Source organism: Pocillopora verrucosa, chromosome 8 (genome assembly GCF_036669915.1).
Source record: "Pocillopora verrucosa isolate sample1 chromosome 8, ASM3666991v2, whole genome shotgun sequence".
Lineage (NCBI taxonomy): Eukaryota > Metazoa > Cnidaria > Anthozoa > Scleractinia > Pocilloporidae > Pocillopora > Pocillopora verrucosa.
In genome coordinates, this window is record NC_089319.1 from 20,018,147 (window position 1) to 20,034,943 (window position 16,797).

The following is a 16,797-nucleotide window of genomic DNA, read 5'->3' on the forward strand; positions in this document are numbered from 1 at the left end:
GTTAACTTGGAGGAGCTGTTTTGGATCATTTTCTTTTCAGACAAAGGAAAGTTCTGGCAGAGGAAAATATTCCACAAGTGATTCATTTCAGACGATCTTTTCTGTCATTGCCTGATTATTTTCAACCGTCTTTAGCAATCAAACGTTATAAATAGAACTTTAGATCTGTTTAAAGTCAATAATTTTCACTGACACATCGGTCAAACTATGAAAACAAATATCTTAGAGCTAAAAATAAAAACTCCAATGAAGCGGAAAATAACCATGGTAACTAACCACAAAAAATATATCGTTAAATCAGATATTAATATATCGTTAAATCAGATATTAATTTTTATGGGCAGACGTTGGTGATATAGGTGCTTCTGATTATATTTCGTCTTCACGGCTTTAACACAGTGGCTTGGGCCACTGACTTAGTGTTTCGCACAGACGTTATTTTTTTACCTCATTAATCAGTGTGTTGTGAGAGAAAACGACAAAAAACATCCAAGCATTCAGCGAAAGGAAAAGAGAGAAATTTGTTGCATTAATTCACCGAAACGTCCCCGAAAATAATTTGACACAGAACGTTGTCACAACAGACGAAATGAGCGCGTTTGAGTTAAATAATTTCGTTACTGGAATAACACTTATCGCTCCAAGGAATATAGCGGTTTACAAAAATCGACAGCAAGATCTGAGGGTTTGTATACATTTTCAAAACTCTTCACCTTTAGTATTTGTACGTTTTCATCACACCTGTATGATTTATACATTCGTGAGAGAACCTTGACTGTTCCCTCATCACTCTAAACCGTTGAATCATCGAGAGTTTTTCCGTTTAGGTACAAAGATGCCGTCGAAGTAAACGGATTCTAGAAAATCGCACAAGGATGCGAACAAGATAGATAAAGCAATATATTTCATTTGCTTTAAACGCCCAGAGATGGAAAATAACCACAACATACAGAGCTAATAGAGGAAAACTCGTTAAAACATACTAGCGAGCCAAAGTGACGAGCGCGGGCTCATTTTCAACCAGCGGGCTCTCCAAAACAAATCCATGTGATCATCCATGTGGGGAAAAAATATTGGAATTGGACAGTTCCAACGAAGTAGTAAAGAAACCACGAGCAGGAATCGTATCTTTTGAGTTTAAGGTAAAGTTTCGCACAACTCATGTAATAAGCTTATCACAGTTTATACTTCCTATAAATCTGGCCAGAAATTGCTTTCACTTGTCGGTTGACCAAGAGATAGGCGGCGCACGAGTTTCTTGCTCGGTGCGACGTAAGACAACTAGTATATCATTCTTCTTACGTCTCTTTTTTCGCTACTAATTGTAATCTTTTGCTCACTGGCTTGCAAACCAAGAACAGCGGAAAATAAAAAAGGAGCTACAAAATCTTCAGGGTTTGAGCAAATCTAGTAAACAAAGAACTTAGACGCTACATGCAAAGTTTGAAACATTGTTAGAGAAATAAATTTTTTTGGTATATTTTTTATTACAAACAGCAATTTGTCCTTGTTGGTGTTTTGGGCTGACATGGCTGATAGACAAATGCGACGAGTTGTAAGTATAATAACTCTTCTTACTGTACCACTGCAGCCTTTAAAAATACGGCAAAATCTTTTCTGATCTTATTTGTTTCATTATGACTCATTAGCACAAAAATTTGGAGCATTGTGACAAAGGACTCAACCTTGAGAGTAGCATAACCAAGTAACTTAGATATCAAAACCATAAAGGAGCAGCCTCTTGAAATTACAGGTTCATTGAGTAAACAAAGTACTGAAGATCTTCCTTCATATGGAGAGCTTTCGTTACAATCATTGCGAAGGAAGAGACTCAAGACAAACAGGGAACAAAAAAGAAATGCATTTATCAACAACATCTTGTCTTTTATAGATTGTCAATAGAGATTGTCAATAGTAATTTCACTACTATGGTACTCATTGCTATGGCTAGAGTCATGATACTCCTTTTTTGTTGCTAAAAAGAAAGATAAAAATATTTTCCCTAGTTTATATTAAGTCTCTCCCTCCCCCCCCCCCCCGCCCTCCATCAGCAATGAAATAAATATCCTCTTTGTGAGGAAAACAGACCGAAAAGTAGCTGTAATCATGTTTTACTTACGTCAATCTTCTTCTCTATCGTTGAACATGTTTCAAGCCAGGCGTTATTACCATTTGCCAGTTAGCAACAATATAGAAGATGCTCTAACAAATGCAAAAAAGGAACTATCAGATACAAATATCACCATACTTGCTGAATAATAATAATAATAATAATAATAAAACAAATGGTTTTAGAAACACTGGAAAGCATTACACACAAGTCTCTCAACAAAGAAAAGTCTAACAATCTTATCCCTAAAGTGGACGAGAAAATTGGCGATGTTTTTGAGTGAAATTTCGATTTCATCCCATCTGTTGTTCATTTGCCCTTTCGCCCTTTCTTTCAAGACACTTAAAACAATAGGTTTAACTATTGAGAATATAGTTTTGGTCTTATTTGGGGCAATATAGCTGCAAAAGAAAAAAAAAACAAACAAACAAAGTACATCCTTAAGTACAAAATAATAATACAATTCCAGGTTAGTTGGCTTTAGACATCAAAGGTGGTAAAATGGGAATAAGGTTTGAATTTGACCACTTCCAGCATACTAGAATATTCAAGGATCATTGACTAATAATTTTGTTTTCGACTTTCAGGTCTTTGACACAGAGTTGGATTTAATGGTCATTTTACGGTAAGAGCTACAGAAATAAGTGGTTTTGTTTAAATCAATTCAACATAAGCTTGCACGTAGGTGCCCCTCAAAGAAGCTGGGGTTCTTTTCAAAAGTGATTCAATCGTAGGGAAATTTACTCTAAATTACAGCCACAAGATCTAGCAACTGAGTCAAAAGGAAAGTTATTTCACTGAAGTTAAATTTTGACTAGCCTCTTCCACAGCCTTTCTTTGGGACTTCAAGCAAAGCTTCTCACAAAAAATCTTTTTTGAGAAGGAGGAGGGAGGGTTGAGTTTGTTACGTGACATTCCAAAGAACTACTGCAAAGGAGACTACATTTTGATGAGAGTCTTTCCTATTTGAATTCCTTCTGTCTTAATCTCTTTGTCTATTTAATGCAGTGGCATGTGTAACTCACCCAACCTCATTAAAAAAATTGATCAATCAAAGATCAAGAGAAATGCTTTAGACAAGGCATTTTCTGCAATAGGGGACTTTTCCACATAGGTTAATATTTACAATAAGAATTACTGAACCGGAAAATGACTAGTTTGTCTTTGTAATAGCAATATATTGCCAGGTAAACAAGTGACAAGAAGGAAAATTTAGACTGATAATATATTTAGTTTGATCACGCTCCAAATTCTCAAGACTGAAATTGTAAGACGCGTTGCAGAACGTAATGAAAATTGATCTTGAGTGTGATATGGACAAAGCTCTGTGAGATTTTTCAAAACTGACACATTCAATAAGGCGTGTGCTTCCATCCAAAATACTTATCAGGCACGGTTATTTGCATTTCTGCCCTTAAAAGACGCTTAATACTTTATGTCGTTAACAACTAAGTGTATGGAAAACTATACATAATCTGGTAGTTCCTACTAAAATTTATTAAGTTAATATTCAAAACGACAGGGATCAGAGTGGCTTTTGAATGGGAACTGTGTTTCATTGAATTCTAACTTATCCAAAATATACTGCTGCTAAAAGAAGAAAAAAATCAGGAGTTAGGAAAATATTTGCCTCCCTATGTTTGTTTAATGGTCTATACATTTCGTCTTATTTTGTTGTTAGTACATCTATAATCATCTTAAGAACATATAGAGAGGGACCAGACGAGGTATTCTTTATTCTAAGACATATCTTTGCTGCATAAAACAACTGATATAATATAAAATGATTCACTCGTAGGGACGGGGTAGTTTTTCTAGATTTAAATCATGAACGTGGCAACCGTCCCTTAGCCGAAAGTGTCCAGGTATGACAATTACTCTAAGACGTAGAGTAAGTATTATCACAAAGTAAACATTTAACCCTCATGAATCAAAGTTGGATCTGTGATTTATTCTTTGTGCTTTAAGTTGTTGTAGTGATGGTATACTTAATACGCGAATGTCACATGTTACGTAAGCACTGACATGTAGCATTATCCTGTTAGTTATTTTCAACAATAAAATAATCAATTTATAAAGAAAGTTAAAAAGAAGAAAGGAGAATTGGGCTGACACTGATGATTCTCTTCTCTTTACAACACCATGACAATTTTGGCAAATTCCGGACATTATTTTTTCAACAGGGGAACTTTCCTGAACAGAACCCTAGGAGAGGTTGCAGAGTGCTGAGGTAAACGATTCTTTCAAAAACGCATAAACACAGCCTGTGGCTTGGCTTTCATCTCGCATATAAAAAACTGTTGCCTTAAATACTTCAAACAAGGGGCTCTTCGATTCTTAGGGTAAAAAAATCGCAATAATCAAGACCCTTCAAACAAAGATTACGATTTATTCGCAAGGTTTCATGTGTCCAGTTTCAGGTGTCAGTGTCCTCGGCGAACAGCTTTCCCACAGGTGGGTAAACACTAATTATCAGTTACTCTTGTTTCTGTTTTGCATATTTACTTGCTGGTCAAATGCAGACTATTCTGTTAAAAAGGTGCCTTTTCTTTTTGCTGAGATGTGCCTGAGCACCGATAAAAGTGTATTTAGGAGCTCGCTCGGTCAAGGTAGCAGCCAAACCTCACATGAAGGTTTGAATCATAATCAAGCCAAGGCTCATTTATTTCTTAGCAACGAACTTACTTTTCTCGTTGCTGTTTTAGGATTTAAAACGTCTACATAATGTTATGTTATGATACGTTACACTACTGCTGTCTGCTGTTGGAGAAAACCTTTTAAGGAATCAGTTATTGTTAAAACTTCCTTCTCAAAAGAAATTCATTGATTTGCATTGATACATCTTAAAGAGAAGTATTTTTCTGAATCACTGCATCCAGTCTAAATCACGTAAACCACTTACTGTAACCTTGTGTCTCTATACAGAATGTTGCATCAACTCTGGATTCAATGTAAGTTACATAATGGTTGAAAAAAGACTATCTGCAAGCCACACTCATTAGCCGTCAGGGGCCCTATTTAAGCAAACTCTGTCTCTTACAGAAACAATGACTTCAAAAGAGAACACTGCAAAGGTTACTTAGCAACACCAAATCGCTTTTCTACTCCTTTTCTTAATTCGGAGCATTTTACCTAATTTTCTTCCCTTTTAAGAAATCGTTTTTCTTCTTTCATCCATTCCTTCTTCTGTGTTCACAATTTCGCACTACTAAGTCTGCCCCGGTTCCCCACATCATCAAAGCGCGATCAGCAACGACGCACAAAGTGTGATGGTAGGAAAAAAGCCTTCCCATCACCTAATCCTCGCTCACTGTATATCTTATCACCAGGACTTCAGAGGAGTAAGTTATAAGGCTTCAATAAGTGTCGTATGACCTCACTGTTTGGACACTGCAATTGACAGCCACCCACTAATTTTTCACCCCTCAATAACAATAAATAAACGATAGGTGTAGTGACAAATTAATAAATTCGAATAACACAAATTTTCCATCTTTTAGTCTCCTGAATATAGTGCGATTGGAAAATTTAGCTATTCGAAGCTATATAGAGCGCCAGCAGGTAAGTGCCATTGACGTGTTCTGAGTGGCTTTTTAGAATGGGTTTTTCAGTGGCAGCAGGACTAATATCTTTTCTTTTTTGGAACTGAATTCTCAACCATTGTATTTCAAAGAGATAATAAATATCCTGAGGAAAACAGATGATTCTGAGGGGTACCAGAAACATTAAAAAATTCCAAAAATCGAGAAAAAATGTTTAAATCCCTCTGGCATGGTTAGTCTGGAAATGATTTACACATGAGACATGACATCCTATTTCTAAAATGTTGAATCGTCAATTTTCTTATGAAGGTTACATCCGTTTTACTTCTCAAGTGATTCTCAGAGAAACTCTTCACGTGTGTTTACTGCTTCAAAGCTTTACTTTTTTTTTCTCAATTGACAGTTGCAGTAGTTACTCAGTCCTCAAGACGACACGCCTGAAGGGGGACACTATCTATGCATTTTTTTACAAGATTGCATCAATCTGTGATCTGTGATAACTTTTCTATTAAACACACTGTCTGCTTTTTGTGTAATACCAGAAATTTTGCCGTATTTTCATGGTTCACTCTTCCCTACAAGAGGGCAAACTAAAGTCACTTAGGGAATCCCTTTAGAATCCCTTAGAACGTCTCATGATCGCCCACGAGACATGCGTCGCACACAGTGATAACTAAACCATCACCATGGTTCCCTTGATAGCACTATACAAGAAGGCTCCGAGTCAGCCGCCACCTACCCCTCCCACTCCTTCGCGCATAACTTCCTTACTTACCCAAACACAAGTTGGATGTTGAAGCGATGTCAAAGAAATTTCCTTCTTCCGATTACAACAATAATATTCGAATCAGAGAAATTTCGTTTTCAGAGTTACCCAAATAATGACGAAGTAAAGTAAAAGAGGTCTATTTCACCTTTTTTAATTGGGAAGCAAAGTTTTTTACGATAATTTCCTCGGCTTCCTCAGTTGTATTAGTGTCGAAATAAACAATATCAGCCTTCACATCTCCGACGGCTTTGGGTAACGGAAGTTCCTCTGTTTGTGTTAAGGAAAATAGAGAAATTTAATCACCTTTGCCGAGATCCTCTCGCCAAGGGTTTCTTCTTTAGTATCTATCTTTATACTTCGCACGCTAATTTTTGATAAATGCACAAATACTACATTCTTCGTAAACATATCAGGAAGGTTGACCATAAAAATTTAAAATGACGCGCCATTACAAATTTCGTGGAATGAATTGAACGTCCCACTCACGCAATCATTTCCGTGGTACCTAAATCTCGCCCAATCAACGCGAAAAGGAGAGTCAGCAGTTTGAGTTTTGCAGGTTGTGGAGATAACATTTCTTTACTGATTCCTACATGGTGGCTAACGAGAAATTTCGTGTTAGTAAGCCAATCTTTTAAAGGAACAAAATTAATTATGGCACCGTCAACAACACTGCGCTATAGTATGTCACACTTCCGATCATGGGCGGCCAATCTACTCGAGGTAAGTACCAGCTCAAATTCTGAAAAGAGTTGCAGGATCTTTCTGAATTAGCCATAAATATTTCGCGTGACCTTGAGGGTAAAACGAGAAATGAGCTTTGGCTGTCTATTTTCCCTTTGTTAATGTGAATTGGTTCATTAGGACTGAAAAATCTCTAAACAACGAAATGTGGGCCACTGAACTCGGACAGTTTTAAATAATTATTATTATCACCTTTTTCTTGTTTTTCCGTTTTTCCTTTTCTTAGACACCCTCTACTTCAAAAGCTTTATTTCGCACGAAACGTCTCCATTTCATGTGCAGTAATCGGCACTTAAGAGGCCAACTACCGAAGCGCAACGTTTGTTTTTCCTTCTCTTTCAGGTCCAATAAAAACCCAATTTAAAGATGCCTTCCTTCCATAGGCATCCATTTCCGTTGACGTACTCTTGCTTTTTTACGTTTTTCTGAAACACTACCGAATGCATCGACTAAACTGACATTTCGGGAAAAAGTTGTTCAAACAAATATTACAGTTCTATGGCTGAGCACGTTAACAAATAGGGTTACAGTACCCAGTTTCTTTCAATAGAACTACATGAAGGGACAGGAGGCACTGCATAACACATGTAACGTTATGATAAAAACCCTTTCGACATAAACTACAATTAAATATTTGGAAAGTAATTTGTTTGCTACACAATGAAAGAAGCCACATCTTCCTTAAATCGGCTTAAGTTAAGATGCACCATTATGAAAACGTATTTGCTGAAAATCAAAATTGCATAGTATCTGTCGTTACGTCTATCCTGACAAGAATATTGTTTTATATTACTTTTGATGGCCATGAAAAGAAGAGAGGTAAGAAAACCGATTTTCTTTGGTACTGTTTTACTTGCAAAATAAGACTTTTCCCCGAGGCGAATTTGCATCAAAGCCTAGCTCATACAAAAAAGGAAACATTTTTTCTCAATTTGTAACAAGTTAAAGTGAAATAGCTAATTTCTGATGTAATCACAATTTGTTTGCTTCTGTGTAGAATTTAGTTTATTGCAATCTCAAGTTTTAACAGGATCGGGAAATTACTTCTCTTTCTGGTGTCGACGAGACAGATTTAGATCTAATGAGACTCACATATGTACATTTGTATCCATTTGTAGAGTAAAGATTCAAGTTCTTCCGAGGAAGATGAGGAAGGAAGAGAGTGAGTCTTGCTTGTATACTTACGAACATTTATCTATTCCCGAAAGTATCCCTTTTGTTAAAAACCAAAGTGACTCCGTAGTTGATACCCTAGCATCAATACCTGGGTTTAAGTACAATTTGGTGCTTTGTTCAGAAGTTAGGTACCAAAGACAAAGCACCAAAATATCCTGGTTTTATTGCCTAAGTGCAATTTCTCGTCATCCTTGTCGTGCAGATGAGCCACATCCCAGTTTTTACTTACGCAGTTTAGACAATTTACCAGCATCGACCCGGGTGATAAGAATAGCGAACCCCGTTACTGTAGCTATTAGCACAGAGGTAAACACAGGTTAAAAACAAAAATAAGAAGCTTGTGTTGCACAGAATATGGGGACTTCGTTCCATCATACCCTCGGATAGTTAGATTACACTTCTGAAATTTGTTCTCTATATCAAGCCAATCTTAAATTTCGGTAGCATGAAAATGTATTTCAATCAAATCAAAAATGTGAAAAGCATTCAAAGCTAACTCTAGTGGAATGAAAATTGACAAAGTTCTTCTATAAATAATTTTAATAATAGCCCCCCTCATAACCTTGTTCATCACAATGATTATGTCACAGAACACTGCAGCCAGATCAAACAGAAGAAGAACGAATACTTTTGCAAGGCAACATCAACAGGACTTTTGATGGCTTGGAAAATGATAGTCGGGTAAGTGTTTGATATAAGATTGTACAAGCCTTTACAATTGAGTGTGCCCAGTCAAAGGTCGTTATTGACTGTTCAAATGCCTCAGTAGCATTAACCAAGAGTTAAGTATTACCATAGTCAAGGTCGCAACGCTTTATCAAGAGGGAGGAAAGGTATGAGAATTAATACAACGAATTCAGATTAAAAATATCCTTTTCAGGATTGGACACCACCAAGAAGAACAAGACCTTGTTATACAGGTAAACAACTGAAATAATTTATTCCAATGAAAGTACAGCAAAGCAGGCCATTTTTCTCGCAAAACATCTGCTTACTTGCTTTTCTCCAATTTCATCTTTTAAAGGCATCGGATGACGAGAACCAGCTTGATGAGGCCATTTTTATATTTATTATACTTTTTTTCTACTTGTCTGAGAATTTCCTAACTTTGAAATAAAATTCTATTAGATTGTATGTTTACGTTCGTGTATCCTTTAGGCTGAGCAAATAAAGTATTGTAAAAGTTATCTTTCTTTTGCCTTGACATGGATGTCTACATCTACCAGAATGCTCTGACGAGGTCAAGTGATATCATACTGTCATTTCCATCATAAGCTAGAAATATCGCACTCCATACACACTTGACCTCATCTGGCTTGTCTCTTCGGTGTTTTGAAAATTCACTCAACTTAAATGGAATTTAACAACAAAAAAAAACCCAAAGAAAAACAAACAATTTTAAACTTTCATTTTCAACTGTTCGCATCACACGTTTCTGTGGGGAAAATAATCAAGGGACCCGGTAGCACTGGGCACACGATATCATAGAATAGGGTCGGAATGATAATTTTTCTTCTCTTTCCTAATTCATATTCACGTCAATCTTCGATAATCTGGTTTAAATTCCAATTTCTTAAAACAGGGTTAATTTCTTGAAAGTTCAACCTAAAGAATAAAAGTGCTGCAAGACTCAGGATCATACTTGACAACCCATTTCACTCATAAAGCCCTAGCAAGTCTGCAACGGCAGCACAAGTTCTTGCCCTTTTAGAGACGTTGGCATTCCTTTGTTATGCTAAGGAAACATTCACAGAACGCCACAGGAGACACTGAGTCATCGACGAAAAATACCACTTTAGTGAAGGAGGTCACAGCGTAAATAACGCTACGCTTGCAGGTTTCTCTTTACTTCTTGAAAAGGATTTGTGCCAGGGAAAATTCCCGAAAACGTTCAAAATTGCCACTAGATATCTTTCTTTTGTTTTTCTGTACTCTTCAATCAGTCTCTGTTTGTTGTCATGCCTACGATACGCTCCGATAAACCCGACATGAAAACATGAAAATCGTATCTTATTAACAGTTCATGTCATATCTGCATATATAAACTTCAAAATTAAGGGCTTTTTGGTCAATAATTCTCTTCTAGTCTTAATTAACGGATATTAATGGTCAAACTGCTCAAAAAGCAGTACGTCTAAGTTGATTTTCACGACCTTATGATAAAATATATGTTGAAGATTCTAGATCTCGCTTTAACAAAGAAAGTCGCCCACTCATTGTTAAGGTTGTTCCCCTATATATAGTTTCAGTTTCCGAATAAAGTCATCAAAAATTACTACAAAAATACTTAGGCAAACCACCGTATTTAAAACTTCACATAATTTCACGTACAATTTAATCTCCTTGTGAAAAAGGAACTTCATCGAATGTAAAATCACCTTGACATGCTTAAAATATCATCTTAAATTTGCACAGACTTGCACATTCTCCGTTGGGCTTTTCCCTAGTTAGAGTAGAAAAAGTCCCCGTCTAAAGTATATAAGAAACTTGCACGAAATCATTTTCCCCAGTATTACTCTAAGGAGACAGCTTCTGCAGTGCGGAGTGCACTTTAAACTGCATTGATCAAGTGCGGCGACAATGGGACGGAAGTACAGGTCTGTAGGTCTGACAACATCACACTACAATTCCTACTCATAATATATTTAGATAACAGTGCTACACTGTACATGTAAATTGAACCACAAGCAAATTGTCTATCCTCCCTTAAGCACAACGAACATATTCACGACATATGAAACTAAAACAAGGCTTTATATTGGATTAGAAGTTAAGAGAAATGGAAATCTCTAAAGATGCGCAGAATTTTCTCCCTGTGTGACACAATGAGTAACTCTAAAGTAAATCCATGTCATGTCATACGTGCTCTACAGAAACCAAGCACCGCCAAGTCAGCATAAGGTGGCATTGGCGAGGAACCTACAAGTACAGACCTGACTATAGACATAATGGACGCATTCTTTCAGTAAAATCTCCACTAGATGAAGGAGGGATGCTGTCGGAGATTGATGGCATATGTGCGTTTTCTTGAGAAATCAATATCTCAGACTTATCCCCGAATTTCTTCACTATGTTTTGCTTGCACATGCCATATACAAGCACAAGGGATAGCCATAGTAAGTCTATTTTCGTCTTGTTTGTCTTTCTAGAAGTAACTAAATCGTTGGTGTAGCCTACGTGTAGCAGTACCCTCCCCCTTAAGCAGTAACGGAGTACCGTTTCTCCTTGTGGGGGGAAGGGTACGGCTAAACGTACGCTATTGTTAGTGCTAGCAACAAATCGTAATTGTAAATCAGTTTTTTTGGTGCTGAACTTCAATCGCTTGTGCTGTTTCACCAATAGGACTTCAATTTAATGCGCTAATTATGAATCGCTGGTGTTCTGAGGCAGATCGATAGCACTAAATATCAATCGTAGTTTTCAGTATCAATCGATGGTGTTCGACCTTTATCACTGTTATTGTTTTTAAAATACAGCAATCGTAACAATATCGATCGCCAGTGTTGCCACCGATCGTTCGTGGTAAGTATAAATCGCTACCGTAAAACGTCAATTGTTAGTGTTAATATCGGTTTTTTATTGATTCTACCCCTCCATGGGGATTACGGAAGCAATCAAAAGAATTGTACCCCAAGCGGCACAAAGCAAAGTTAAAAAAATAAACTAAACGCAACCGTAAAATCAATTGACACACACGACAACGCTTTTACCAAGCCAAGCCAGTGCATGGTACCTTGCTTTATAATTGGTCATTTCATTTCCATTTGATCCTTAAGAAGAGTTCCTATTTTCCTTTCATCTTCAGCTGGTGAGAGCTATGTAACACAAAGGCCAACAATGACTTTCCGTACTTAAAACATTACGATGATTGTCCATATATTTCTAGGGTTTTGCAGAATTGCTTGGCACACTTGCCTCAGAACATGGCATGGCTCCAAAAGTAAAGGTGAAAGAAATATGGATACAATAGAGACCTTAAGATACCCCAATTCCGGTAGACGGGTACGGGTGAATTACCGGTAACAATACCCGTGAAATGTGGCGAGGGGATCAACTTAAATTACCCGGACTAAACGTAAAAGGATTGGAATCAACTCTTTGACTTTTGGTAAACATGGCGGCTGCCGAGGCCAGGTTTGCAGTCATATTTTTTATTCGTATTTGTTCGTACTTTTCTTGAATTTTCTCAGTTGTTTTTCGCTTAAAAGGGTTCAAAATAATTTGCTTCTTCTTTAAAGTAGACTGATAAGACTTAAAAAGAACCGGTTCTGGCTGAGCTGAGTATTTACAGTGCAAATAAGTATGTACACAAAAACTATACCCTCGATTTCTCAGTCGAGCACAATTGTCCCGCTGCCCATGACAGTAAAGATAAGCTCAAAATTCCTGGAAACTACCCTTTCAAAACATATCAATGGCTAATGAGCTTGACAAGGTTCACAAAAGTGGATGGTAAAATTTTGTCTGCTAAAAGAATTTTTCGACTATGAACAAGTCTCCGCAATTCGTCGCTTTCAATGATCAAACAGTTGGTTTTGGTTCAATTTTTCTTTTTAATTAGAATTAACTTGGTCCAAACATAGATTGGACAGCGCAAACTGACCATTTAGCTCATTTTACTTCTCCGCGTCGTTTGCTCTGCTTCCCCGTCATTCCCGTGAGTAACCACGCGTAAAGCCATCTACTTCGGATAAACGGCTAGGTTACCCAATAGTAAGATGATGTCATTACCAAATATGGACAAACATGGCGCCCTACTACTCCTCTCTTGCGTGGTCTTTTGGTTTTTTGCGCGCTGCTTATCCAATAGTGAAAAAAAATTAAATGGCAGCCAAAACATAATTTTCACACCTGTCCGCAAGTTTCACAGAGCAAAATTCGGACACATTAATGGCCGTTTTGATAATTTCAATGGACTGTGACAGATTTGTGTGGAAACCGTCCATCAAAACTCAGCCAATCATGAGTAGATTGTAGAGTAGTGCACGTGGTTCCAAAAGTTAGTCAGTCACATAGTAAACCGCTCAATCCAAAACCACTTTTGCACACAAACCGACCTCAAGCTTAAATTCATTCGCGGCTAAGGTAAGAAAATTTTCCATTTTAACCATCCATTCGTTAGTAGTTCGCGCATCTTGCAGCCTTACGGATCGTAGGGGAAAGTAAGGAAGTACGGTCTTCGTATAGCGAGAAAAGCTGGCGGTGTTTAGTGCTATTTTTGTTTCTACAAAACGCTTAGAGAAATATTGTATACTATGAGCAATGAGTAGTTAAAGTTGGGTTAAAACCATCAACATCGCACAGGCTTACTCTATATCGCATAAAAGCGCAGCCGAGAGAAATATTGAGATGTTCAACTCATCCTTATCAACTTTCGCCAAGCCGCCATTACGTGGCTATTAAGTGGTTGAGGAAGGAACAGTTGAGGAAATCGAAGCAACAATTAAGAGAATTGGGTATTAAACCACAAACACATATACAATGTTTGAGAAATTTGATTATCTGTACGTTCAGAGAATATATTGAATTAAAGTATTGCCGCAATAAAAAAACCTCGCAGTAGATCCTACATACAGGTCTCGTTTAAGACATAAGTTCATTCTTTCATACCGAAAAAATCAAATCATATCAAAGGTATTCGTAACAGCATGGAAGAGGGACCTGTACACCTTCATACAGGGCCTCAAGAGTAATCGAAATGCCTGAAAATCAAATATTGCCCATGTGCAAGGTTAAGGTCAAATCTTTCATGACAGCCCTTGATTTCAAGACAAGCACGTTGACGTGTAGTAGATACCTGTGGCCGAAGCAATTACTCAAATGATACGCATGTAAATTCTCATATCAGCAGCAGTAGTAAACTGAAAATTAAATTGGTATTATTTTTACATGTATCGCTTCACAAAGTTTTGATATTTTAATCAAAGCCTAACTGCCCTTCACCTCATTGCTGTGGGGAGTTTAATCAGCTTACTTTTATATTGTGTCAAGATATGGTGACTTACATTCTGTTTTCTTTTTCTTTTCCAGTTCCAAAACAGATTTATGGGCTCATATTCGTAAGTTATTGACTCTTCTCGACTTTTATGTACGTCACATGCTCAAATACATAATTGTGTACCCCAAGGGGTTTTCCCTTGTAATAAATAATTGTTCTTTCATTTTAAGATGTACCTTGAAATCATTACTTGAGATGATTATATGACGTAAATTGTAAATGAACAAGTCTCAAGGTTAAAATAAAAAACATTGATTTTTCCCTGATTGTCCTAGTGGGATTTTTTAAAGTGAGACCTGTGTTAACACTTCAACTCCCAAGATCTGATTGTAAATTCTCCCCTCTAGCTGCTACACATTTCTGTGAATTATCTATGAGAATTTGATGTTAGATCAAAATAACAACTTCTACCTGATAAGTTTGAGTATTCCCATCACCTTTTTGCAGGGTAATGTAATTATGGATATTATGGGAAGAAGTTACATATTGATCACTTCTGGGAGTTCAAGGGTTGAGCAGCCCCCCCCCCCCCCATGATGTAGACACTTTACCAGTTAACATTCTAATCCCAATTTTTACACCCTTGTTCATTGAAAATTAACCAGGATTTGACACTTACATCAAGCTGATACAGACATGCAGAGGGGATTCCTCAACAACTTTCAGTTTTTTGTTTGATATAAGAGTAGACTATTGGACTATGATTGACCCCAACATACAAAGATACTAATTCACTGTTACACCTGTACATGTGTACATGACCAATTAATGTGGTGACTAGAGATCTTGTAATCACCATCAAGTCACTATGTACACACTTGTGTATTAAGTTTCAATGAATATTCATACTGCACACCCATCTTCTATGACATTACACCTGACACAGGCCATAGCAAATACACTTACCTATTTCTTGTTTATTTCATCATAGAGAAGATATGGCATTCATCTTGTCCCAAAATCAGATACAGGATCTAGGGGTAAGAAAAAAACTGTAACTAGATAAATCATCATGCAGTATTTTACAGAAAAAAAGTAGCCAGCTTAAAATTCAGTGTCCTTCCTCACTAACAGACTACTTCTCTCATCCCTCCCTGGGCCAAATTTTCAATATGATCCCATTTAAGGTAGCTGTCTGTCATCTGGTTTCCAATCTGTCAAACTTGCAGAAAAGTGAGTGCAAATATTGATACTATTGAGTACCATACATTTACCTAACTATCAAAGAAGGTATAATAATTTTGTACAACTCTGAATTATAATTTCCTTTACACAGATAACTGCTGATACACCAAATATCCACCCAAGGTAAATGATCAAAATTATTGTCATAATCATGTCAGAATACAGCATCTTGTGCATTGCATGTCATGGCTTTAATTTTCATACTGTACATGTGTATACTTGGAAACACCAGCTATCCTTAACGAGAAAGAGGATTTTAAGAATATTTACATCACTGATTATCCAATACCAGTTATGCCTATGTGGCTCATTATCATTAGTTTACTAAGAAATCATAGAAGCACCAATTTTAATGTTTGAAACTGAGGATACTGAGAATGTTTCCATTGCTGATTATCCTGAGGGTCTCTTAGGCCTTTTTTTCTATTCTAATTGCTCACAAGTAAACTCAAAAGTAAATTAGACAGGGAGTGTTTATCTACATGTACACAAGTAAATCATATGTAATAATTATCTAGCCATTCCAGCAAACCTGTTTGAGTTCATTTTTATTGATTAACAAAACATATTGTTTGATGGTCAGCAAAATACCATAAGTGTGAATGTGCATGAAATTGTTGACTGCTACAGTATATCTAGTTCAGAAAGAGAAAGAAAAGAGTCTAAAAGTTGATTCCACAAAGAAAATAACACTAGGAGTCACAATTCCAACTTTAGCATTTTAGATGGAAGGTCAAAATTACTGCCCTCATACTCATTTGTGGATTTTTTACAGCAGTATGTTGGCATACGTTCTCAACCAGAGGCACTTCATTCAATCCTATGGCAATATGCTGGCAACCCAGGACAACATGCCTGCAAATCATGGCAATGTGCAACCGATTCATGCCAATCTACAAGCCATCCATGGCCCTATGCAAGCAATACATGCATACAATGACTGGCATATGCATCTATTTGACAGAATGGTAAGTACCACACAACATTGGTTAACCAACAGCATATTTGTATTTTGAGCATGTTGACTGATAAATACACAAAGGAGAAAACTGACCTCCACTTTAAATAAATTTAGTGACTGCGTTGAATTTTGAACTTGTGAAGATCATATTTTCTTCTCTAAAATTAGATGGTACGTAAATTTTCCAAGAATCATTTGCATTTACATCTTTCCTTTTTAAAATTGAAGTCTGAGAGTAGACTTTCCTTTAGACTTTCCTCTACAAACTTGTCCTATAAAATTCAGAAATAAAATTGAAATGGAAAATAACCA

The 16,797-nt window shown here is 36.8% G+C and overlaps 2 protein-coding genes and 1 long non-coding RNA gene across 7 annotated transcripts in view; 2 read left to right on the forward strand and 1 right to left on the reverse strand.

The window, feature by feature from the left end:
* On the forward strand, nt 1–6,197 carry LOC136283065 (uncharacterized). Of its 2 annotated transcripts, XM_066171249.1 has the most exons (10): nt 1–685; nt 828–1,142; nt 1,498–1,555; nt 2,698–2,735; nt 3,909–3,975; nt 4,294–4,340; nt 4,525–4,564; nt 5,036–5,061; nt 5,611–5,671; nt 6,056–6,197. In XM_066171249.1, the coding sequence occupies exons 3-10, from the start codon at nt 1,529–1,531 to the stop codon at nt 6,062–6,064; spliced, it is 315 nt and encodes a 104-aa protein (XP_066027346.1). In that variant the 5' UTR covers nt 1–685; nt 828–1,142; nt 1,498–1,528; the 3' UTR covers nt 6,065–6,197. The 2 variants fall into 2 exon arrangements, with proteins under 2 accessions (XP_066027346.1, XP_066027345.1); XM_066171248.1 differs by lacking the exon at nt 6,056–6,197 and having other exon boundaries at nt 5,611–5,909.
* The window catches only part of LOC131796174 (uncharacterized), a 22,780-nt gene continuing 8,098 nt past the window's right edge, over nt 2,116–16,797 (reverse strand). The window contains exons 2-3 of the long non-coding RNA XR_010718535.1: nt 15,246–15,313; nt 2,116–2,202 (exon numbers count right to left, since the gene is read on the reverse strand). This is a non-coding gene — a long non-coding RNA (uncharacterized lncRNA). The remainder of the gene's footprint in view (nt 2,203–15,245; nt 15,314–16,797) is intronic.
* Nucleotides 10,748–16,797, forward strand: part of LOC131796173 (uncharacterized) — a 17,543-nt gene continuing 11,493 nt past the window's right edge. For 2 of the 4 annotated variants that reach the window (XR_010718533.1, XM_066171245.1), the window contains exons 1-7: nt 10,748–10,938; nt 11,215–11,457; nt 12,228–12,287; nt 14,372–14,400; nt 15,271–15,319; nt 15,616–15,647; nt 16,300–16,492. Coding sequence is in view for 3 of the 4 variants with exons in the window: in XM_066171245.1 (XP_066027342.1) it covers nt 11,323–11,457; nt 12,228–12,287; nt 14,372–14,400; nt 15,271–15,319; nt 15,616–15,647; nt 16,300–16,492 (498 nt within the window). In the remaining variant the exon portion in view is untranslated. The remainder of the gene's footprint in view (nt 10,939–11,214; nt 11,458–12,227; nt 12,288–14,371; nt 14,401–15,270; nt 15,320–15,615; nt 15,648–16,299; nt 16,493–16,797) is intronic. The other 2 variants (XM_066171246.1, XM_066171247.1) reach the window with 2 other exon arrangements.